General features: G+C 34.0%; 2 protein-coding genes across 4 annotated transcripts in view; both read right to left on the bottom strand.

Annotated features, from left to right (window-relative positions):
• LOC129752575 (uncharacterized) overlaps positions 1 to 12697 on the bottom strand; it is a 32959-nt gene extending 20262 nt beyond the window's left edge. Inside the window, exon 1 of the mRNA XM_055748349.1 lies at positions 12648 to 12697. Coding sequence (XP_055604324.1) covers positions 12648 to 12697 — 50 coding nt within the window. The remainder of the gene's footprint in view (positions 1 to 12647) is intronic.
• LOC129756771 (putative uncharacterized protein DDB_G0277255) overlaps positions 1 to 24883 on the bottom strand; it is a 196370-nt gene that overhangs the window by 20324 nt on the left and 151163 nt on the right. The window lies entirely within an intron of this gene.

Here is a 24883-nt window from a genome sequence, read left to right as displayed (position 1 = left end):
TAGGGTAAAAGCACAGGCAGGTAACCCAGGATTTCACCAAGCAGCTTTTATAGGAGATAGATCGACAGATGATCAAATGTTTATTGCGAGAAGGTATATGGAAGCATATTGGAATAAGGGAGAAACGTTATTAGTGGCATCTTTAGATATAAGAAAGGCATTCGATACAGTAGAAATAGGATCAATAGAGCAAATTTTGAGAGGATTAGGAGTAGCACAACATTTGATAAATCGAGTAAAACAGGCAATAAATAAAGAAAAAACTAGCATTTTGTGGGAAGGAATAGAATCTGAAAGCAAGAATAAGAGTAAAGGAATAAAACAAGGATGTCCTATGTCACCATATTTATTTACTCTTATAATGCAAAAGGTTCTATATAGAGTGCAAGAACAATACCCAGAATTAAATCTATTAGAACTAAATAATAAGAGACTACCGGTCATACTCGCCTTTGCAGATGACCTACTTATAATAGTGAAAAAGTGGAAAGATCTAGAAAAGTTAATATCACTTCTTAAAGAGGAGTTAATGACAGTAGGACTTAAACTTAATTCAGAGAAAAGCAAAATCATGATACGAAAACCAACATCAGATCATAGCATAACAAAAACAGTTAGAATAGATGGAGAGGAATTTGAGGTAGTAGATAGAATTCGATATTTAGGTACATATATTACAGAAACACTTGATAGGGCCAACACAACTCGCATAAGATGCAGGCTAGCCTTAAATAGTGCAAGAGTAGTTGTGGAATTTATGAAAAAATTCAAACCAACGTGGAGAATCGCAAAATTAATACATTTAACAGTATTATCACCGGCAATAACGTATGGCTTAAAAGTGGCAGCGCTTATAAAAAGGAATCTAAAATCTATAGCAAGATACGAGACCCTCATTGTAAGAGAATTATTAAAATATTCCAGGGATAGGCCTAGGGGAAGAACTAATCTATTTAAATTACTAGGGGGAAAAACGGCAGTGAATAGAGCAAAAGTCATGCAACTTAAATACTGGGCACATATTAGGCGAAGAGAAGAGGGCCATCCATTAAAAGTTGCAGAAAAATTATCGTTTAGGAGAAAAAAGAAAGGAAGACCAGCAAGAATTTTGCCAGAATCAGTGGAAAAAATTAAATTAAAATTTTCTATTACTGAACAGGAGTGGGATATACTTGCTAGGGATAAAAAAGAATTTTCTAAGAAGGCTGAGGAATTGTATCTTAAGCAAGGAAGTGAGGAAGAATCAATATCAGAATCAGAATGAGAAAATTTAAGGAATCTATATCAGAATCAGAATGAGAAAATTTAAGGAAGAATGAATCAAATAAATCAAATAGTAAGTAAAAAGAAACTAGACAACAAGTAGATTTTTGTTTCTTATAATCCAATTCTAGTCTAAATCATGATAGTGAAATTTTCAAACCATGTTAAATAAAAGAAAAGATAAATAAAGTGAAAGATTTTTTAATTCTAAACATATTCTGACTGTTATATGTATATCTCATAATTAGCATTAATATATTTTTCTTTGAAACATACAAATACTAAATGATACATAAAGGGATTTTTAGATAAGATTTTAATAGAGAGGAATAAAGACACAAAGAATAAAAAATGTTAGCAGAAGTGATCATAAGGAACAATCGAAGCAATAAAGTTCTTTAATTGTCGTTAAAGTTATGTTGTGGGACAAAAAATAAAAATAAAGTTATTATTAACATCATAAAGCATATTGTTTTATTAAATGAATTATAATATAATCAACAGAGAGCGTACTAATAATCTTCCATTTAGATATCTCTTTTTAGATCAGGAAAAAAAAAACAATAAGCGAGAAAGAAAGAAGAAAATGAAACAACAAAACAAAGGAACAAAGAAGGAATAGTAAGTAAATCAATGGTAAGATACGTCTGATTCATTCATAAAACAACAAAGAAGAAATAACAAAATAAATACGAGTCAATCTTTTATTGTACATATTAGGAGACTAACTTAATATAAGCGCACGCTTAAATTTAGTAAGTATCTGGATGTGTACTGAAATAAAAGAGTGAAAGTCTAATCATAATCCCATAACCCATTTGGTTATGAGGCTAAGATTGGGCGGGGCTTATTGGCAATGAAAGTAGCCTCGGGATGTGCAGTTGCCATTCTGAAATGGGTTACTGGAATTTCAATAGAGCTAACACCACCAGCACCCGCGATTGAACAATGTTAATCAAGTAGAATAACATTGGCTCTTTTGCATAACATACCTGCCAGCTCAGGGGGTCGTTGGATGGATTATACATACATATACATACATATACTCTGATGAGAAAATGGTTGAGGATTTCAATCACTGCTACATAGTCACCATTTGAAACGCGCATAAGGCGGACTAAGCAAAAAGCTCGCGCTGCTAGTTCACGCCAAGTGTTTATAAAAGGAGACTGAAATAAGATTCCCTCTGCTCGTTCATACTGACTGAGCAAACTAAAGGGGTTACATCAAATAAATTAATGCCAAAAGAAAAAAAGCTAAGCGCTTTGAAAAAGGCAAGACAATTATTCAGTTCGGAAATTATCTTTAGTGATATTTCGGATTCAGAAATTTCGGAAGAATCTGCTGAATTTTCACACGTTCCTATTGAAAATCCCCCCGATTTAGGAGCACTGAAATTAGAACAAACAAAAATGGAAGACCTCGTGGCGCAAATCTCGCACCTAACCACTATGGTCAGCCAAATACATTCAACCCAAGACCAACAACAGTTGGCAATAAACGCACTAGCAAACAATAATCCAAATTCAGTTAATGAACCAACAGGGACATTAGAAAATTTATTTGCTATACCAGACCCCATCAAATCAATTCCTAAATACGACGGAAACAGGAAGCAACTTCCAGCTTGGCTGGATAACGCTGAGAGAACACTTAACGTTTTCAAACCGCTGGTCACAACTTGCCAGTATGAAATTTATGTGACAGCCGTCATAAATAAAATCGAAGGGAAAGCACGGGACATCATTTGTCTGGCAGGCAACCCGCGTACCTTCGAAGAAACAAGCGAAGTCCTCAGGAACGCATTAGGCGACAAGCAGGAGCTGACCTTTTACAAAAGCCAATTGTGGCAAACGAAAATGAAGGAAAACATGTCCCTTCAGAAATACTACCAAATAATAACCGAAATTGGGCAAAATATAAAAAGTTTAGCCAAACAAAAAATTAAATACAAACAAAATTGGGATGCGATAAGCGCATTCATTGACGAAGACATCCTTGCCGCATGCATTTCCGGCCTTAAAGAACCCTATTTTGGGTATGTGCAGGCCGCAAAACCGGAGAACATCGAGGAAGCTTACGCTTTCGTCTGCAAATTTAAAAGCAGAGAAAGTTTTGCACAACAACCCCCATTCCAAAAGAAAAATTTCAAATATCCAGTGAATGACACCAATGATAAGAAAAAATCTACTGAACAGAAAAATACCTACAATAATCCCCAACCAATGGAGATAGGCTCGGTTAAAAGCAGGTTAACGCTGAACCGAACCATAAATAATAACGGAATTAAAAACGAAGAAATAGATGATGAAATAGACGATTTAGACCTAAATTTTTGCTTCGTCCAGACAACAAACTTTAATAACACAAATTCTCCAATTTCAGAAGTCTCCCAAGATACATTTTCAGAAAATTGGTCGAGTCAAGGAGAGGCATCAACCAGCAACACACCAGAAGAGGAACACAATCAAACCGATGATGGCCAACCAGAAGAAAATCCATCACAATCTAACAATGTTCTTCCTGCAGCAACGAATAACATTTTAGACGACAATGACGAAGATGACGATGACACTGAAACGATTCATTCAGCGCAAACTTCCGACGATCACTTTATTCATTTCACAGAAAGACCAATAAACTTTTATAGAAACCAAATCATATTTAAAAAAGCAAGCTTTACGAGCGACTTAATTTTCAACCCCTTTCCAAAATTTCGAAGAGTGACTATAGCTAGAAAAGAATTTAATCACGACATAATACGTGACTGTATAAAGAAATTTCATGATTACAAGCAACGGCTATATTAGCACCAGAAAATATTACCCAACTTATCCAAGATGTATACAAGGAACACTTTAATGAACACGGACACTTTGTAATGACTCAAAACTTGGTAGAAGACGTTAACTCGGACGCCCGTCAAGACGCCATTGTGAGCAAAGAACATGACAGAGCCCACAGAGGAGTCACAGAAGTAGAAAGTCAAATTAGAAGAAGTTATTTTTGGCCCAAAATGATCGAAAAAATTTAAATGGTTACAAAAATGTGTAAGATTTGCAATATGCATAAATATGAACGTAAACCTTACAACATAAAAATTTCATCAAGACCCACGACAGACAGACCTTTTGAAAGAGTTCACATGGATATTTTCCAAATTAACAAACAAAATTTTTTATCTTTAGTTGACGCATTTTCAAAGCATGCGCAATTAATCCCTATGGATACTAAAAATTTAACAGACGTCAAAAATGCCTTTGCACAATATTTTATGACTTTCGGAACCCCAAGACAAATCATAACTGATCACGAAACTACATTTTGTTCAATTCACTTGAAAAACTATCTCGACAATTTAAACGTTGACCTCAAATATGCATCGTGTTCAGAATCAAATGGACAACTAGAAAAAACACATTCGACAATGATCGAGATCATAAACACTAATAAACACAAGCACCAACACTTGAACATAACATCAATGGTTCTATTAGCTACAGCACTTTACAACAATTCAATACATTCAGCGACACAATACTCGCCTAACGAGGTCATTTTTAGACAAAATAATATTCAAAACCCTCAACAAATTAACGAAGAATCTACTCAAATTTTCAATAAAATAAAAATTAATTTAGAAAAAGCTAAAAACAAACAAGATAAACAGAATAAGAACAGAATTGAACCACCAATCATAGAGGAAGGCAAAGAAGTATTCGTCATTCCTTACATTAGAAAAAAATAAGATCCAAGGGCAAAACCGTCAAACGCTCAAGAAATTACAGATAAAACGTTCAAAAATAATAGGCGCGTTAAATGGCACAAGAAAAATATAAAAAGACTTACATGACATGAAAATCATGTTTTCTAGATTATAAAAGAATAGCCAACCTTTTCTAATATCTTTTATTTTTCAGATGAAATCACTTGCGATCCTACTATTTGTCTCTTCAATCACCGGGTCAACAAAATGTAACTATTTAGGAATTAGAAACCTATCAAACGACCCGATGCTTTTGTTAAAAACCGGAAACTGTAAAATCCAATCAGGGATTGTCAAAATTATACATCCGATTAACATAACCAATTTGGAATCAAACGTATACAATTTTGTAAAAATATCAAGGAAACTAGATACAAACCATCCAATAACAAGTTTAGTTATTCAGAAAAGCAGACAGCTAGTAAATAACTTACACCTGTTGAAACCGCTGAAACCAAGAAGAAGCAAACGATGGGACCAGATTGGAACCGCCTGGAAATGGATAGCCGGAACCCCGGATGCACACGATTTGGACATCATCAACATAACTATGAACGAACTCATCGAACAGAACAACCAGCAAGTCAGGATCAATTCTCTCATTGATTCCCGAATTTCGGAAATAACAGGGACGATCAACAAGCTATTGGAACATGAATCCATGGAAAACAAATTAATAATGGAAGAAATGGATGCAGTAATCCTCCTCCTATACATGGACACGACGAATCAGATTCTAGAGCAACTAGAAAACACAATCCTGAAGACAAAAATTGAACTGCCAAATAGTAAGCTACTATCTCTCCAAGAAATCCTCTCAATCGAAGCTATTCTCAACGAACAAGGTATCGAAACGAAATTTCCCGAGGAAGCTCTAAATTATGCTAAGCCAAAAATAGCATCAAAACACGATACAATGCTATACATACTCGAAGTCCCTAAAATCAAAGGAGACTGTGACATAATCCAACTCATCCCATTAACAGTCAACAACCATGTGATTACCAACATTCCAAATCACATTGTGAAATACAAAAAACAACTATTTCAAACCGAATACCCAGAAAAATTGATTCAACGCGATGTCTTTCTTAATCCCCTGAAAGATAGCTGTACTAATTCAATTATATTTGGAATAGAAGGACAATGCAAATCTGTTTTAGAAGATGCCACAAGAATCTCACTAGTCGACAATAACAAGATTCTGATCAATAACGCAAGAGGCTCCAGATTAGAAACAGATTGTGGGCCACATAATCGTGAGTTGCATTGCAATTTCATGCTTAAAATTTCTAACTGTAGCATTACCATAGACGGGCAGAAATTTTCTTCAGAAGAACGTGTTAGTAATACCGAAGAAATACAAGGAGCCTTTCCAAATCTTACGATGAAGTGGAATACTATTCAGGATCACAACATCTCATTAATCCACAACGAGACGATCCAGAATAGACTGAAGTTAGACTTGATCAAACTTGAACACTCTGGATTCCGAAAATTTTCGCTTACAGCTTTCGGTGGAATATCCACTAGCATAATCATTTTGATAACTCTAACCTTTCTTTGTATCTTTAAGAAAAGAGTAACTATCAAAATAAGGAATAAACCACGGGAAGCAGCAGAAACCAAGAAATCAACAGACGGCTAAGTGTCGAGGACGACACTTTTTCACCCCCCGGAGGAGTTACATACATCCCTCTCCCAGAACCCGAGACAGGATGTATAAACGTGGCGCTCCCAAGCCACGCGCAACCACGCGGTGATCATAATTGCATCGTAAGCAAATATGATCACTTAAATACCGATAGCGAAGGCATGCTCGTTCTCTTTGGTTCCCGACCCGGCAGCAGTAAGTGGTTCAGCAGCAGGAAGTGCAGTTAGCAGTTAGTTTAGTGATAGTGATTAGTGAATAAGTAAGAGGAATGTGAAAATAAAACTTTTTTAAAAACATCCTCGGAGACTCGGTCTCATAATTCTATATATATAAAAATGAATTTCTGTCTGTCTGTCTGTCTGTCTGTCTGTTCCCTATAGACTCAGAAACTACTTAACCGATTTGCATTAAACTTGGCAGGTGGAGGTATTGGAGGTTGGGGAAGGTTCCTATTATGGTTTGAGACCCCTCCCCCTAACAGGAAGGGGGGGGAGGGGCCTCCCAAAAAATTGACAATTTTTTGCATAACTCGAGAACCAATCAAGCAAATGGTATCAAATTTGACATGGTGTGGTATTTGGGGACGGGAAATTTTTCTATGAATATAAGGTACCCCTCCCTCCTCTCAGTAGGGTGATAGGAAGGGGGGCTACCTTACAATTTTTCATGTAACTCGAAAACTAATCAAGGTATTGGAACAAAATTTGACACGGGAAGGTATTTGGATACGAAGAATATTTGAATGATTATTTGAGACCTCTCCTTCTTTCCAGTAGAAAGGGGGAAGGGACCTCCTTCATATTTTTTTTACATATTTCAAAAACTAATAAAGCAAATGGAACTAAATTTGGCATGTGAGGGTATTTGAATACGAAAAATATTTCTATGATTATCTGGAACCCCTCCCTCTTTCCAGTAAGGAGATATAAAGGGGGAGGGAAGTTTCGTACAGTTATTACTACATATCTCATTACCTACAACAGCAAATGGAACCAAATTTGGCATGGAACTATATTTGGGTACGAGAAATGCTTCTAAGAATATTTGGTATCCCTCATTCCTTCAAAGAGGTGGATGAAAAGGGGGGGGGAGAGGTCTCCCTTTCAATTTTCAGTATTACTGAAGAGTTGATCGATGAAATTGAACCATATTTGGCATGTGAGGGAATTTGAGTACGAGAAATGTTTCTATTATAAATTGAAACCCCATCTTTTTTAGCGGAAAGATATAGAGGGGGGTTACCATACAATTTTTTTTGCATAACTCGAGAATTAATCGAACCAATGAAACCAAATTTGGCATCAAAGAGTATTTGAGTACGAAAAATACTTTTACTATGTGAAACAATTCCTTTCTTGCAGTAGGATGATAGAATTAGGGATATAGGAGGGGAAGAGGAGGCTTACATTTAATTTTTTTTTATAAAATCCGAGAAATGAACAAAACTTAACATGGAATATCATTTTGGTATGATTCTATGATTATCTGACACACCATCCTCTTTTCAGTGATTAGGTACATAGGAGGAGGGAGCCCAATTTTGTTTTGTACAATTTTGTTAGCCTAAGTTCTCAATTTATGTTAACGAATCCAATAAATGGAAACAAATATGGCATGGAAAGGTACTTGGTTACGAGATATGTTTCTACGGTTACGCTTTACAGTGTAAAGAGGGGAAGAAAGGAGGAGGCATTGTTGTAAAGCTTAAAAACTTATCAACCAATGGAACGATATTTGATATAAGAGGATTTTTGGGAACGAAAAAAATTGGTATGATTATTAAAGATCACGTCCTCCATTCAGCAGGGGGTGGAGGGAAGGACATGAGAGGGGGCTCTAATATCAGTTTTTTAGCATAAATCCAGAACATATCAAGCAAAAACAACCATATTTTATAAGTTAGATTGCTTACGTGCGATTATATTGAGACCCTCCAGAAAGATTAAAATTATCAGATCTTCAACACAAATTTATAAAACAAGATTCAGGATATAAGTTTAAGTTATCTTTGTGTTGCAATTCGAAACTCCAGCTGCAGCTCTCATTTTATAGCTTTTACTTATGAATTATGTTCTAATTTGATTTAAAATAATGCCAATAAAACAATTATAAAAAATTTAAATATCACTTAATTTTGAAAGGTGTAGCAAAGCACACCGGGTCAGCTAGTGCCAAATAAATTTTCTTTTAAAAATAACTTAAATTTCGATAAACGTTTTTATAACTATAACGAACCCTCAAAGGGATTACAAGAAAAAGAATGAAAATGAAAATGAAATACATGAGATAGAAACAATTTTTTGTAAATGATAGTTGTTTTTCAACCACAATACTCAGTCACAATTCAATCCGAAACAGTTCCATTTGATAAATCTTCATCAGTTTTAGCTGGAGGAATGGTTTATTAGTCGGTTTGGTCGTCGACTCGAACCATCTTGAAACATATGTGGTATCTATCGATGGGATTCACTTACACTCAAGGACCATAGAGCTGTTAATTTCCGTTATATGACCCTGGAAGATAAAATTGTGATTTGAATAATTTAAATAACTCTACGGCAGTGATTGAAACTTATCCGGTTGAAGAGACTCTGTCTGTGAAAGATGAAGCTCCGTTTTCCTCTCCTTCTACTGTGCTGCTGCCGTTTATGAAGTTTCAACTAACTAGCGAGAACTTGCACCAGAATGTTCATGAATGTTAGTAATGATCACTTTTCCCTCTCTCTTGAAAACAGTTGTGCAAGTTCTTGTTCCTTGATCTTCAATGAAATGGGATGTTTCGATCACCCACGAAAAAATAAAATTGAGGAGAAATTTGACATACACTGCCGGTCAAAAGTTTGGGATCACCCACTAAAAAACATGCAAATTTTGATCGTTCATATCTCAGCCGTCTTAGGACATATGGAAAATCTTCTGATCTCATTTGAAAGATAATGAGCAATAGCTATCTCGGAGGTATTTTGCCCAAATATAATGTTTTAGTTTTGAAATTAAAACTTAACCTAAAGTTATAACATTTTCAAAAAATCGCACTCAATATTCAAAGCCGATCATCTCGGGATAGGGTGGACCAAATCTCAAAATTTGAGGGGCATTAGAATTCCTGTTCTTTACTTCTCAAAACACAATCAAAAAATTTTGTGAAAAAATTCAAAAACGTATTTTTAATTAATAAAATAGACACTTGAGTTATCGTCCAAAAGTTTGGGATCACCTCTTTATATGGTGAGTTTGGGATCATTCTTATAAAAACATGCAAATTTATTTTATTCATATCTTTCTCACCTAACATCGTATTGCAGATCTGAAGGGTTCATTTGGAAGCTAAGGAATTGTTATTTTTTATTAAATTCATTCAAAAATTATATTTTGAAGTGATAACCATAAAAAATCACCTGAAATTTAATGTTTTTTTGAAAGTTCCCAGATTTTTTTTATAGTTCTCACCTTAAAATATAATTTTTGAATGAATTTATTAAAAAACAACAATTCCTAAGCTTTCAAATGAACCCTTCAGATCTGCAATACGATGTTAGATGAGAAAGATATGAATAAAATAAATTTGCATGTTTTTATAAGAATGATCCCAAACTCACCATATAAAGAGGTGATCCCAAACTTTTGGACGACAACTGAAGTGTCTATTTTATTAATTAAAAATACGTTTTTGAATTTTTTCACAAAATTTTTTGATTGTGTTTTGAGAAGTAAAGAACAGGAATTCTAATGCCACTCAAATTTTTTGATTTGGTCCACCCTATCCCGAGATGATCGGCTTTGAATATTGAGTGCGATTTTTTGAAAATGTTATAACTTTAGGTTAAGTTTTAAGTTCAAAACTAAAACATTATACTTGGGCAAAATACTTCCGAGATAGCTATTGCTCATTATCTTTCAAATGAGATCAGAAGATTCTCAATATGTCCTAAGACGGCTGAGATATGAACGATCAAAATTTGCATGTTTTTTAGTGGGTGATCCCAAACTTTTGGCCGGCAGTGTAATCTCAGTCTAAAAGAAAAATATGTTTGTTTACTTTTTATTTTAACATCACAATATCTTAGGCTACCTCGATCCTTTTATTTTTGATAAAACTAATTGGTAGGCAATACCGACACCAGATGGCAATGTAATCTCTTGCGAAAGTTTGTTAAATTTTTCTTCTAAGTGTCCTGTCTGTTTGTCTGTGCTTAGATTATTGTTTATTCCAGATTTTCTTGATAAATATATTCAGACTTGCCCTTAAATTCAAAAAAGAATTCGTGATAAATCAAATCTGGCCGGGATGCCCAGATATTGTTTGAAACTTCCCGAATTTTCCCAGGTTTATTCAAATTAATTGCTAAATCAAATAAAAAACTCAAATATCGCTTTGAAATTATAAGATTTTGTGTTCGATTGAAAAAAAAATTAAAACATATTCAATTTTATTAGATTTTAATTAGATTTTAAAACTGATGCTGTGATTCAATGAAAACTTTAAGTTTTAAGTATTTTTTTTCGTTTTGGACGTTTAAGAATAATGCCTTGAATTCAGATTTGCCCTTTCTTCAAATTAAAAAATCTTCCTGAATTGCCCGATCGCATGGATAAATACGTGTGGTAGAAAGTATGATATGCTTCAGGTTAAAGATAATCGTTTTTTTTAACAACCATTTTGAAGATATCTTGCTCAAATTCGAACATCATCCAATTTATCATCAAATAATCCGTTGCAAATTGCTTGGCGCTTGATTCGACATGTTTGTGTCTTGTGTTCAATATTTTTTTTTAACTTTTAGACTAGGTTACCTTCTGAATTTAAGATCCAATTTAAAATTCAATTTTCAATTACCAAATCAACTCTCCCGAACAAATTGCATGATTCTTGGAACCATTTCATTCCTAGCTTTGGGTGCTGTTTGGCTTTCGCTAATTAGCCCGCAATGTTTTACCATTTCCGTTTTTGCTATTTCTGGGAAAAAGCAACGAGAAAAGTCTTTTTCTCCTCCTACACAAATACATACTTCACACAGGTACCAATCCCCATTTAAAGCCACAACTAAACATTGGCTGGCTGGCTGGCTGTAGCATGAATGGCGTAATGAAAGACGATTTCCAGGACCCTCGTCGTCAACAGCAGAATGAGGGAAAAAAATTTCCGTTGAAACGACCCGAGTTTTCTGTAGTGTCGAAATTGATGAGTAATGGTATTTAGTTTGGTTTACTTTTTAAGTACTGAAAGCTTTGATGTTTTGCACCTGAGCTTAAACTGGTCTTAGGTTCTTGTTTGCTAACAAGATAGAAGCTGCTTTGGAATTGGGGAATCTTTTAGTTAACGTTATTTAAAGCTGCAACATTTAGGATGTCAATCTGTAAATATTTTTTGTAAAAAATACTCCAATTATGAAACGGGCTATCAAATTCACAAGACTTCACTGTGTGTGTACTACATTTTTAAATAACTCGCCTGATAATTTCTTTGGCTACAAGAAACCGCTGCCTAAGTGATGGTAAACTTTATCCACCCAGAATGTTAATGAGCTCGATACTGAGTACGCCGATAGTTCGAAATTTATGATAGCTTTTCTTTCCAAGAAAATTGTTCCGCTCGTGCTGAGTTTCCGGAACCTATTCTTGTTAAGAAGTCTACAAAGAGTAGGTATACCTCTTGAGACAAGACAGACAGGATAAGAGCGAGAAAATAAACGATAATTACAACACCTGGCGATGAAAACTTTCTCGCTATTGGGGTTCGGTTTTTCTAATTCCCCCGCATCTTTAAAGTACTCTTCCGTTCCAACGAGACTACCACTGGAAAAAGAAACTTGCCTTAAGCTTTTCAACACGTCTAAAAGGTAGGATAAGTTGGTGGAAATCACAACAGCAGAAGCCCAAATCCCTCATCAAGCACACTCTCAATGTTTTTTGCCCTCTCTCTGGCTACCGAAACTGGCAAGTTTTTTTGGGAAATCAGCTTACCTTTTCATCTTTGCTTGCGCAATAAAACGATAAACTTCAGCCAGCATCATTATCGACAATTCGAGGCTGGGTTTAATCAGAGTCGTTTTTCGTACCTATTATTTTTCCAACTGTTTCTCACGACAGATGGTGAAAATGCTTATTTTAATCCTTTTTTTTCGAAATTCTGAAAAAAGATTTTGATGTATGCTTTCAACAACATAGGCCTTAATATGATACCCTATGGTTCACTCGAATTTAAATTTATATTAAACAATTAATTCTCGAAAAAAAGCTTTTGTTTACAAGTTCATGTTTTATCAAATAAAATAGTTTAAATAAACATCGTTGAGAATCACTGTTCCATTGAGAAAAGAATAGAATTTTCGGCTCTGGAAGTTGTCGATCCAATCTGATTCCGTCGTCGTCGTTAGTCAGCAAGTTTTAATGTTGGTTGCGGTTTGCTCATTGGAGTTGTTTGTTTGTTTTCGTTTTCGTTATTGTTATTGCTCGGTGCCTAAATTTTCCATTGTTCCCTCTGTTTGACAAGCGGTCGGCGTGGTTCGGAATCGGAAATGGACAGCTCCCGATTGTTGTTGGTTGGCTCTAAATTGAGCATTCGGGTGGAATTTTTGCACTGGTAATCCCATAAGGATTCTTTTCTACGTTGGTTTCAATGCGTTGTTCAACGATGTTGTTGGAATGTGATGGAAAGCAGTAGAAATCCGATAAATCATAAAAAAAATTTTTTTTAGTCAAAAGGTGAAGATAAAGTTTTCCTCTTTCAATCAATGTGAAGTACCTAAAAAGTGTATTCGAAAAAATGCAACACTTGGTTTTGTGAATAACTTTTGAATGCATAGATGTAAATTGACGAAATTTTCAGCGAAGCTACCTAGTGTAATATTTATCAATGCCAATTTGTTTGATGTTCTGTCAAGTGGTTTTTGAGATAGCATCCTATGAAGAAATTTTTCGACTTTTATTTTTGGGCAATACGTGCTCCATCTATAATGCATATGCATATTATGAACCATCTTTTTTTCAAACCAAGACTATTTTTGATTGCCTTTGCTAATTCCTGAAGCTTGACCTTCAAAATAACTCAAAATTTTGAATTTGGTCGAAGTTATAACAAATTTAGCCGATTGTTCTCCTTCGGCACAAAAACAACATATTTGACTTTTTATCACTCCACCACAATTTTTGCGTAATGGCATGATTCCAGATTCAACTATAACAAATTTTAAACTTTGTGGGACTTATTGAAGCGCTTTGCAGAGAAAACGATCACACTTGAAGGCAGTCTTTTTTTGTATTTTAAGGCATTCATCGTGTCCATCGTTATGGAAGATTGAATAATTTGTAGTTTCCACAAATCGATAGCCTCCTTCAGTACTGTTTCAGTTGTTCAGCTGTTTCAGTTTTTCCTCATTGTTTATATCCGGGAAATATAGGCGAGATTAGTCAATTTGCAAAACGAAATTTTTAAAAATATCTTTCCATTAGCAGCAAAAATATTTTGCAAACGATTTCTCCACCGTATTTTGTTTATTTTTCAGGTGAGCAGCTTTTCCACCTTGTAGAAATGGAGTAAGGCCGGTTTATAAATCAGTTAGATGAACCAGTCAGAAAAAATTAACTTTTTTATCATTAGCTCTATTCATATTTTCGGATTGAGCTTGAAAAAACATCTCATATTTCTCTCACATCATGGACTTCTTAAACAATTTATCATGAAAACTTTGGTCGAATAGTAGATTTTCAGCTGTTTTTGGGTCTCCCACTGGGACTTTTTAGATTTTTTCTCGATCCTGCTCGCAAATTTTTTCAATAAACTTCAGTTTTGGACGCTATCTTGAAAACCACTTAACAGGTTGTTACCAAATTTTATTCACGTACACATTAGATTACTAGATAGCTTCACAGAAAGTTTCATCAATTTCCATCCAAAAGTTATTCACAAAGCAAAGTGTTGTTTTTTTTTCATATACACTCCTTACATATACAGAATCCGTTCGATTTTGGCAACACACCCGAACATTTTGTGTTGCCAAAATCGAATGTTGCTGAAATGGAACGGTTTTTCCTCAATTTTTTTCAATAGTTCTACAAAAAAAACTATCATTATTATCATTTACATAATTTTCAGTCAATTTTTGATCATTTTTATTTATTTGCTGCTCCTCTAGCGTTAAGGAATTTGATATTTAAGCTGTAATTCTTTACCAAACTACTTACTTTATTCATTAAAGTGACGTGAAATGATGAAACAAACATTCCCGATTAGTTTTGAATTAGAAAAAATAGGTTGGAAATCAAAAACTTTGATTTTGTTCCGTAAACCACACTTTTTCCAGTTTCAAGTCGTAGATGGCAGCACTATCTTGCAGTTAAAAACAAATGTAGTCTCAATCAGGGCCGTATTAAGCCATCGGGGGGCCCGGGGCAATTTATCTCGGGGGGGGGGGGGCCTATAATTCGATTTTTTTTCAAATGCTACCCAGAAAATACAAAAGCTTTTAAACGTGTTAAAAAACTGGAAATGAGTTCAGTATATTATCTTCAAATAGCCATGTTGTCTGCATAGAAAATAGCTTCTAGTATCTTCAAATAAAATTTGTTAATCAATCACGTGCAAGCATTGTGGAAGAGTTTAGAAATTTCTTAGAAATGAAAACTCTAATTTAAGCTGCAAAATGCTAAATTTAATTCTTATTATTTTTTAAACCCTCATCATTAACTAAAATTCTCTAATTTTAAAAATGACCGGATAGATATTTTAAATGATTTTCATATAATCATTGATCGTTTGGTTTGTGCTGATTCGAGAAATATTTACCTAGTGACAATAAGGAAGCATCTTGGAGATTTGAATAATAGAAAACAAAATTAAAAAAAAATAAACATAAGAACTAAATCCATATTTCATAGAGATACAGATATAAGAGTTTAGGAATTCAAAACTTTAAATCACGATCAGAACCAAAATACAGTGTCCCAAATCTAAATCACAATTTCAAATCAAGTTTTAACAAACAAAATATGAATTAAATTTAAAAAATAGAGATACTAACTTACTATCAGAACAAAATCAGAAATTGCACCATATTTGAATTTCAATTTTATGTCTTTGAAACACAAAAAAATCTTTTCATGAAATGTTTTTGAATATGATTCTCATCAGATAAATTTTTTTGTATCAAATTGTTATTCTAAATGTGACCAAAGTTTCATTCGATGCCCTCAAAGCCAAAGGGGTATTAGTGCAAAAATGATCGGTTGAAAAAAAATTGAGAATTAAGATTAAATGTTTAAAACACACAATCAGTTATTATTGAAAAAAAATCAGATACGAAATCCAAATGAGTTTAGTACGCTAAACTAAGGTTGCCAGAATACCCGGAATTTTCCGGGTTTGCCCGGATATTTAACAAAAAAATTGACAATAGTCCAGTCCCGCCCGATTGTCCGGATTTCATTCACATTATTTGCTAAAGCAAACAGAGAAAATCATATTATGTTGTGTTGTCAATCAATCAACCCAAACGGAATTTTTTGAGCAAGTTTTATAAAATTAATAATGAAAAGATTTTTTTTTGAAAGCTTAAATACGATTTTGAAATTGCTGATGAAAAAAATCAAGTTTTTTTTCTCGATTCGTGTACTTCCTGGGCCGACATTTTGGTATCAAATGTCCGGATTTTGCCAGGTTTTTAGCTAAAATAGCATGGATTTGTTCGGCCCGGGTACGTGCTGAAAAAATTCTGGCAGCCTTACTCAAAACTAAAATCCTGAATTTTCAAAATTCAGAAAAATGATGAAACTGAACTTCAGTAACTGAAGAAACAACACGATTTGAAAATCCCAATGAATTGGATCTGGAAAAAGATCATAGAAATATTCATATTAAGAAAATCACTCCATCGTTTTTATGATAATTTGAGAATGATAATTTGAAAAATGATCTGCTGAATTCAGGATATTCACTTCAGTAGATGATAAAATTTTGGTTAAATCAGTTGAAAATGTTCCAGTACAAATTTCAAGTCTAAGGCAGAAATTGATATGAAAATTCAATAAAGAAACCCTGTACTGTCGATTGGGCCAATTTAAGCAACTACAAAGATTTAAAAAGATTTTACTTTCAAAAATAGGGAGGGAAAAGGGTTAAGAATTTATAAACCAATGAAAATTTCAATAATAATAATTAAAAGGTGGAAAGTTATTATAATACGCGATATTAACCTGGATACTGCCCTGGTAAAATTCTGAAATGTTATCATAAAGCGAAATGAGCTGTTATTTAAGTGCAGAAAACCAGAACTTGGAAACTTAACGTAACAACAAACATTATTTTTATGCAAGACGTTTGAATGTAATGAAAATGTGTAAAATTTTACATGTTCAGTACAGAATATCGTAACTAATATGTTTTGATAAAAAAATGAAAATTTGAGGTGTTTTGCCTCATATTCTTCTTAATTTTTATTCGAATTCAGTTTTGTCAAGAAGATTTTGATATTCTCAGCTCGCAAAATGTGGGAGAGCTCCTACACTGCTTACTCTAAGGGCCCCCTAACTTTTTAAGACAAAAGCTAATCTAGATATTTTTTCACGTGGGCTCTTTAGTTTTTATATTTCAAGTTTTCATTCCGATTTTCTAGTTTTGATTTCTTTTCATGGATTTGTGGTAGTATGATTAAAATAATGTTAAAACTTTTTTATCCCTCGGGGGGCCCCCCGGCCGGGGCAATAGCCCCTTTTGCCCCCCCCCCCCCTTTAATCCGGCCTTGGTCTCAATATTGATTTTCCAGGTTTATTTAGGCCCAAATTCATCATTTTGAGGTATTTTCCCATCACAATTTTCTGGAAGTTCACGCTGCAGAAAGCTTTTCCGGATTTGTAAAAGAATCACCAGCACAAAAATGTACAACCGCCAAAATTCCTGATCATTTCAACTCAATTGTATGTATGTATGTATGTAGTTGAACCCACCAGTGGCTGATAGGTCTTTCGACCCGAGGCGGTACGGGAAGTCTCGATCACACATTCAAATATTGTTCATGCTTAACTCACAAACAATAATTGCAGCACAACCAAGGGGTCCGTTACCACTGGCTTGGGACAGGTTTGACTCATCTTACTCACTTCAAACTGTTCGAAACAAAACAATGATACCTGGAAAGGTCCCTAAGAACCTATTCCAGATTCCAAATTTGCCGAGATACTCCGGCTGGCTTGAACCCACAATCCATTGTATATCAGTTTTCCGCTCGTTTGATGCCCTGTCCAACCCCCCACTAGTCCCCAATAATAGAGTTAAGCTATTATATTATTTAATATAATGAAATTTAAAACGATCAATGTTCAAGTGGTACTTAGCTGATTTTGTTCCTTTGTTGATTCCTTTCGCCTTGAAGAAATCCAAGCAATCTACAGGAAAAAGCTTCGACGCTGGCACTCTTATTTTACTACTGTACCCGGAAATAATCTCCCTTGTCAGAAAGATAATAAACTTTAAAAAAATCACTAAAGTTTCTCCACCTTCATCACTGATTCAAAATAACTTTCTTTGAATTTTTAATTCAAATCGATAAAAAAATCCTTCCGGATCTAAATAGACATCTTCTTCACTCCACAAATCGACAAAAATGCACGGATTGAACTCGAATTCTATTACCGGTTTTCCCGAAAATCTATCTACACCAACATCAAGAATTTTCGTTATGTTTAAGTAAATTAATCACTACAATGACTAACTTCGAAAAAAATCTTAATAATGGAAAACAAAATTTTAATTTAAAGACCACTGAAGAAAAACGCGGTCGCGGAAAAACAAATGACCGTTCTCGAGCAAGGCCAACTTAGCTCTCCTGATCATTTCAACTCAATTGCAAATAATACCAATAATGCTGCTAGCCGTCTGGTCCATCAAGTTCTATCGCAAAGTATAACTTTATTCTGATAATCAGTCCAAAAATTTCACTTTTTGTGACCTTGATGCAATTCTAATTTTTTTTTGGATTTAGTGATCTTAGAATTTATAAAGCGTTTACACGGTACATGTAATTATTTCTTGACCGAAATCATCCAGAATTCCCTAATTAATCCCGGATATTCGAAAATGGGCATGAATTTGGTTCCGGGCATGAATCTGATTTTCGTATTATTAAAATGTAAAATATTTCTGAAAACTTGATGTTGAGGATATTTTTGTAAAAACGCCAAAATTAGTGAACAAAACGCATCATACCGGAAGGGTGGTCCTAAATGTTATATTGATTTTATGGAGTATAATGATTGTAACACCAAATACATACATTGCGAAAAACTCATTTATATTTTTTTATTTCTTGACTGATAAAGGGATCGACAATTTCGCCTTTTAAAATACACTTTTTCATATCCGAAATTCAGTTTCTTAGCTGATATCGCGGCAAAATGGCGGCAAACGATTTTTTTGAATCGAATATTGGTACAATTCTCAAAATTGAACAAAGACGAAATTTGTTATAATTAGGTATGCATTCGTAGCGTTATTTGGAAGTCTTTAAATGAGAATAATGACATTTCGTTTTAATATTCAGGTTTTCTCAAAAGTGTACAGCATTCAAAATTCGAGCGTAAAACACGGGGTCTTACACGCATTCTGCCCAAATTTTGATAGGATTGTGGATGGTGCGCCTTGTACAGTTTTCCCCTACGTTTAAAACAACTTATGTCTTAACTGTGAGATCCCTAAGGAAATGTTTATAAATTTCGGAAATCAAAGTACATGTATCCTCACACAAATAGTATATGGATACTAACAACTGGGGCACTAATCTAGGATTTATTTGGAAAACAATGCAATCAAACTGTCTGCTTTTTTGTTTCTTTTGACAATTAAGATCATTCAATAAACAAGCTGCATCTCCAAAACAGTTCATTCAGGATTCACCCGTAGTCGGCAAGCAAGGTAGAATTCACAAAAAGGTCATCTGCAGCCTCCGGTGCGATATGCTTAATGAAATTGAGCCACCTTATCAGCCTCTGCTGGTGGGTGGACGTTAGATCAGAAAAATGGAAAATGGAAAAAATAGCCTCCGGTATATCGAGATAAAAAACGGCAGCAAAAAGGAGATATTTTCTGAAAAGCATCCGGTCCGATATGGTGTCGGTAGGTGCTTTGGATCAGCAAGCAGCCATAAGTAACAAAAAAACGAACCAAGGAAAAGCTTCAAACGAGTGTTGGCTCCGGAAAAATACGTGTGATATTTCTTTGGCAAAAATGAAGGTGAGCTCCTCAGGCTTTCGGTTTTGGTGAACCGGACGTTAGCCGGAATACTATGAAAGCAACCTTCTGTTTCATTTCTCATTCGGAACGAAGGTTGTGATCAAACGTTCAGTTTTATCTGTTGGGTTTCCAATTTCCGGATCGTAAGAAGGGTATTCCCTTCAAATCCCTTAGATTTAATGAAATACTTTCGAACCTACCCAAACCCTCTAGCAATTGGAGGAAAGATGTTCAAACATCCTCATTAAAAAAAACCACGCCCTCAATTAGGGATAGAAATCCCTCGTTGAAAAGAAAATTCCCAAACCGAGTCAATTTAGTCAATTTAAAGTTGCCTTTATTGGAATTGTACCCATGATCGAAATTGCTGCCAGAGAGCGCTCGCCCAGATCCCACCTAAGTACGTGAGATGTCGCGGAATTGATTTATCTTCTGCTTGTCATTCATTCCATCAAGGCAAATTCTCGGTTCCATTTTCAGTAGAAGCACTTCACCGCCAATGCGCCGCCATTCCTTGAATATTGGATGAAAGAAGCGGGCTTTATTATAGTATATCCTTCGCACCGTCGTTGCGATGCTGCAGGGGAAATGATGGCAAAACAATGACCCCAGTCGTCGAAAGTCCAAGGTCGAGCAAGGCGCATTATCTCCACTCAAGAAAGTTTCTGCTGTAAGAGAAGCTAGCAGCAAGTAGCACCGGATATTCAACGATAGGAACTATGCAACCAGCACACTACCTACGTCTAGTAGAAGTAATCCACTTAAAACTAATGGATCAGATCGGAAAACGTGACTTAGTTGCTTATCACGCATGCAGAATCGAAAGCATGGGCCAGGGTTTCTCAGTTGTGTTTCGGCGTTCTGTTACGAAAACTTGTTTGCAATAGGTACCGTAAACTGGGGGAACTTTGATCACTTGTTTCAATCATTTTAGAATATTTGGAAAGGGGTTGCTTTTTCGTCATACCTGAAAGCATTAAAACCCTTACTGAGGTGAGGAGTTTTAAACATGATCATGGATTGCAGTAAATTAAAACGACATTTGTGGTCATAATTAAATGTTTGTTACAAAACCAGATTTCGAGTTTCGGGGTAACTTTGATCACTATGGTTTTTACGTATCTCAACGTCTTCAAATTTATTGTTTTGATGCCATCAAGCACAGAAGGCTCAAAACATCGATAACAGTAATTTTTTGTTTGGACTCAATTGAATTCTTCAACGTTTTCTTTCAAAAACAAATATACCCGAAAGATGGACTATGTTGCTCCATACATTTAGGGGCATAAATTATAAACATTTCTCAAAAATTTTTGGCCTCGAATACAAATAAAATGTTACCTTCATGCAATTCCCTAAGTTCTCGTACTGTTCTCACGTTCTTTTTTCTTCAAACTTTACTATTTGAAAGGGTTTTTAGCCATTTTTCCTATACAGGCTTTTTAATGGAAAATTACCGTTTTTTTTTTCAATATCCAAAAAGTTATCATAAAATGACCATAAAAATAACACATATACTTGACCTAAACCAAGAAAAATGGTAGAACTTTTACATTAAACAACCCATTTGCTCCTAAATGCTAAAATTTGATCATGAGAGATGTTTGTTTGTGAGCCTTCAAAAAACCAGATATTTTAAGATTTAAAAATTATATTTTAAGTTATATAAAAAATCTCCTAATAAAAACCAAATTTAGCTTATTTGTAACTCAATTTACAGGCTTTTAAACGTAGTAAACAGTTTTCAGATATTTTAACTTCATACTTAGTTTATGATGATTATCTGCAAAAATTTCATGTTGATCAAAGTTACCCCGCTGATCAAAGTTCCCCCAGTTTACGGTACTCTTCCTTATCGTACGAATAAAAAAAGACGACTAATGTTTTGACGAGTTCCCTATAACGCGTGTTCTACGACGTTGGACAGTTAATCAAAACATTGATCGAGGAAATATTGTCAAGTACCGCTAAAATCTGATGAAGTATTGTTTGGTAGCGTATGGTATTTGTGAAGACTGATTCGGACCTCCGTTATGGAACCGCCGCACTGTGGGGCAGAACCTATGAAAGTTGTGACAAAACCTCATTTTTCATTTCTTGGATAAAAATTTTCGTATTTATATTTTTGGAAACGAGATGGATAGCCTATCTCAAATCTATCACAGATTTTGAAAAATTAGATTTTTTGAGCAACTTACTTAGTAAGGGAAGTCAGGGTAATTTTTTTTTGAAAAATGAGGAAATAATAACAGAGATCTTAATCGCTCTGCAGAAAATAATCTGTTCAAGATAAACGTTAACCAAATACATCAAATTTTTTGAAATTTAATCACTTTTTATGCACTTTGAAAAAATTAAATTTACAAAATATATTGTACTAGTTATAGCAAAAATAGTTTGACATAAAAAATAACAGATTTTCACCAATTTCAAACATCTTAAAGTATAGTTTTTCAGCAAAATTCAGCGTCGAGTTACATATTAACATAAAGAACTAAGTTTCAACTTTATGGTAAAAAAAGTAGTTGCTAATACTTGCTAATGAAGAAGTTATTAGACTTTTTGTGAGGCATATTTTTAGTGTTTATCATGAAATTTAACATTTTTCTCAGTAACTCGTTCTTGGAATGAAAGCCTACTGTTTAGTGTGGCTTTTTAACAAAAAAAAAATTAGCTTTAATAGGGTAAGAACACTATATATTGAACACCATCTTTGGGATTGAACTCATTTGTGGCCAATAAATAATAACGAAAGGTTTTTCTGATAAAATTTTGATAGCGTAGCTTAAGCTTATTTCTCTGCTTCAAATCGATATAATTTTTTTCGTGGAAATATGTTTTTAAAATTATCATTTAAGCCATTTTATTCAAAATTACTTTTGTCCCAATGATTAAACACAATGATTCTAATATTGAACAAGCAATGTTCTAATTGTTGAACACGTAAACATTGAATATCATTGCATATATTCAGGGGTATTTCGCTTGATAGTATGCCTTGCAGGGGCGATTTTGGTTGAGCTAGCAACCAAGAAACAGTTTGTTTACATCTCCAAACACCAACCGATGTTTGTTCAATAACTGGTATATGCATTTATTTACGAAACGAGTACTGCAAGATTGAACGTTCAATAATTGAAACATTGGCGTTTTCTGTGATCCAATGATTGAACACTTTAATTTGTTAAATTTTAAGAAAATAAGGATAATAAAGGCTGCCACTCTTCCAGAAATCATTCAAAAAGACTTAGTTGAAAACACTTATATCATTATCTTAGACGTTTATTTGTCTTTTATCCAATTTTTCCCCCAATCAAAAATAGGCTGTTTTCTTCATCCAGTCGAAAAACCAAGACAAAATTTGAACACATATTCAAGATTCGGGGATTGTGGCTTTAAGAGTCCGAGATTCTTGATAAAAATTTGAACATAGGTAGAAAATGCTTCAGCAGTGGCACAACGAATTTTGATTCATTTTTCTACTGTATATTATTGTTTTAATCGGTAAATGTTTAACTAGTGTTCAATATCTGGTACCTGTTCAATAACTAGTGCTTCTACCCTAATAGGTACCATTATTTTTTTTTTACTTTAATTACTCAAAAAATCAATTTTTTTTGCATAACAGAATTCATTTTATGCGTAAATGAAGGATATTATTGTGGAGCTAATGTGAACATTTCAATTTTTTTTCTAAACTATTCCAAGGCAATATACAATAACATACATTAAATTGCAAACAGGTTTATGAACAGCTTTATTATTCATCAGTACCCATATTTGAATATTTTTCTTATTTTTTGAACCTGTTCTTTTTTACACAAATCGAGGTAATCTTTTCAAAAAGTTCAGTGAGCGGAAGAGTTAGCCATATACAGTTGCGTTAAAAAAAGAACGAAATCGTGTGAAGCTGCGCACCTACTTCCAAATTTGACAAGCTGCCATTTGTCTCTCGGTTGATATTTTTTAATGAAAATTTTACACAATCTAGTTCAACTATCCAAATAACGCTCTACAAGATTTTAAGTCTTTATAATGCCGGGAAACAAAGATACAGCTATTCCCGTAAAAAAGGGAAATTTAGAATTTACTTTACTAAATTTGATTCACTAAATTTGCTGTTTCTTTGACAATTTTCATTGAAAAATCTTGAAATTTGAAACAAAGATGAAAAAATGTTTGAATTAATATCAGGCCAAGTTTCGTCAAAATCGATGAACGTGATCAAAAATGGTGCCGAGTAGAAATTTAGGTTCATTATCGCCCAGCAGACGATTTAATTCATTTTTTGGACGTATGTTTATATGGGAAACATCGTAATCCATGTGTTTTGGTATTTTTTTTAACGAAATCAAAATTGATCACAAATGATATACATCTTTCAATACAAAATTGAAACACGTTGCGTTAACTAAAAATCAGCTAAATCATCTCAAATTTTTCACTGATGCTTGGTGACCCAAAAGGCATCAAAAAAACATATGGGAGCAAAAAGTCATTTTTTGCAGCGGTCTTATGACTCTAGGATCGATTTTGAATTTTCCTTCTACTTAAAATAGTTTCCATAGCAAGAATTCACATATATTTACTTATATGAACTTGAATTTAATGCGGAAAATATTGGAAAAGCAAAGTTACAAAAGCCAGAAAACGGCTAAATTTCTTCTATTTTTAAAGCCTAATTTTTCTTTGGCTCTGAATAACGGCTAATAAAAGGTCGTAGGAGAAATTGTATATCGTATTTTGTTAACAATATAACAAATAAATGAAATTATTTCAGTAAAGTATATAAATATAAACATATTAGTTAAAAACTATTTGACATTCTTTCAAAACAGATAAATTGAAAAAAAAATTTCAATGATTCTCATATTTTATTACCGATTAAAGATTTTTAAGATACAAAACATTTAAAAAAACTTCGAAACTATCATCATGTTGATTTCAGTCAACACTGCTTCTTATTTTAAATTTATAC

The sequence above is a fragment of the Uranotaenia lowii genome, chromosome 3 (assembly GCF_029784155.1).
Source record: "Uranotaenia lowii strain MFRU-FL chromosome 3, ASM2978415v1, whole genome shotgun sequence".
NCBI classification, from domain to species: Eukaryota; Metazoa; Arthropoda; class Insecta; order Diptera; family Culicidae; genus Uranotaenia; species Uranotaenia lowii.
The sequence above is the reverse complement of the archived record's forward strand: the minus strand, read 5'-3'. Positions and strand labels throughout refer to the sequence as shown.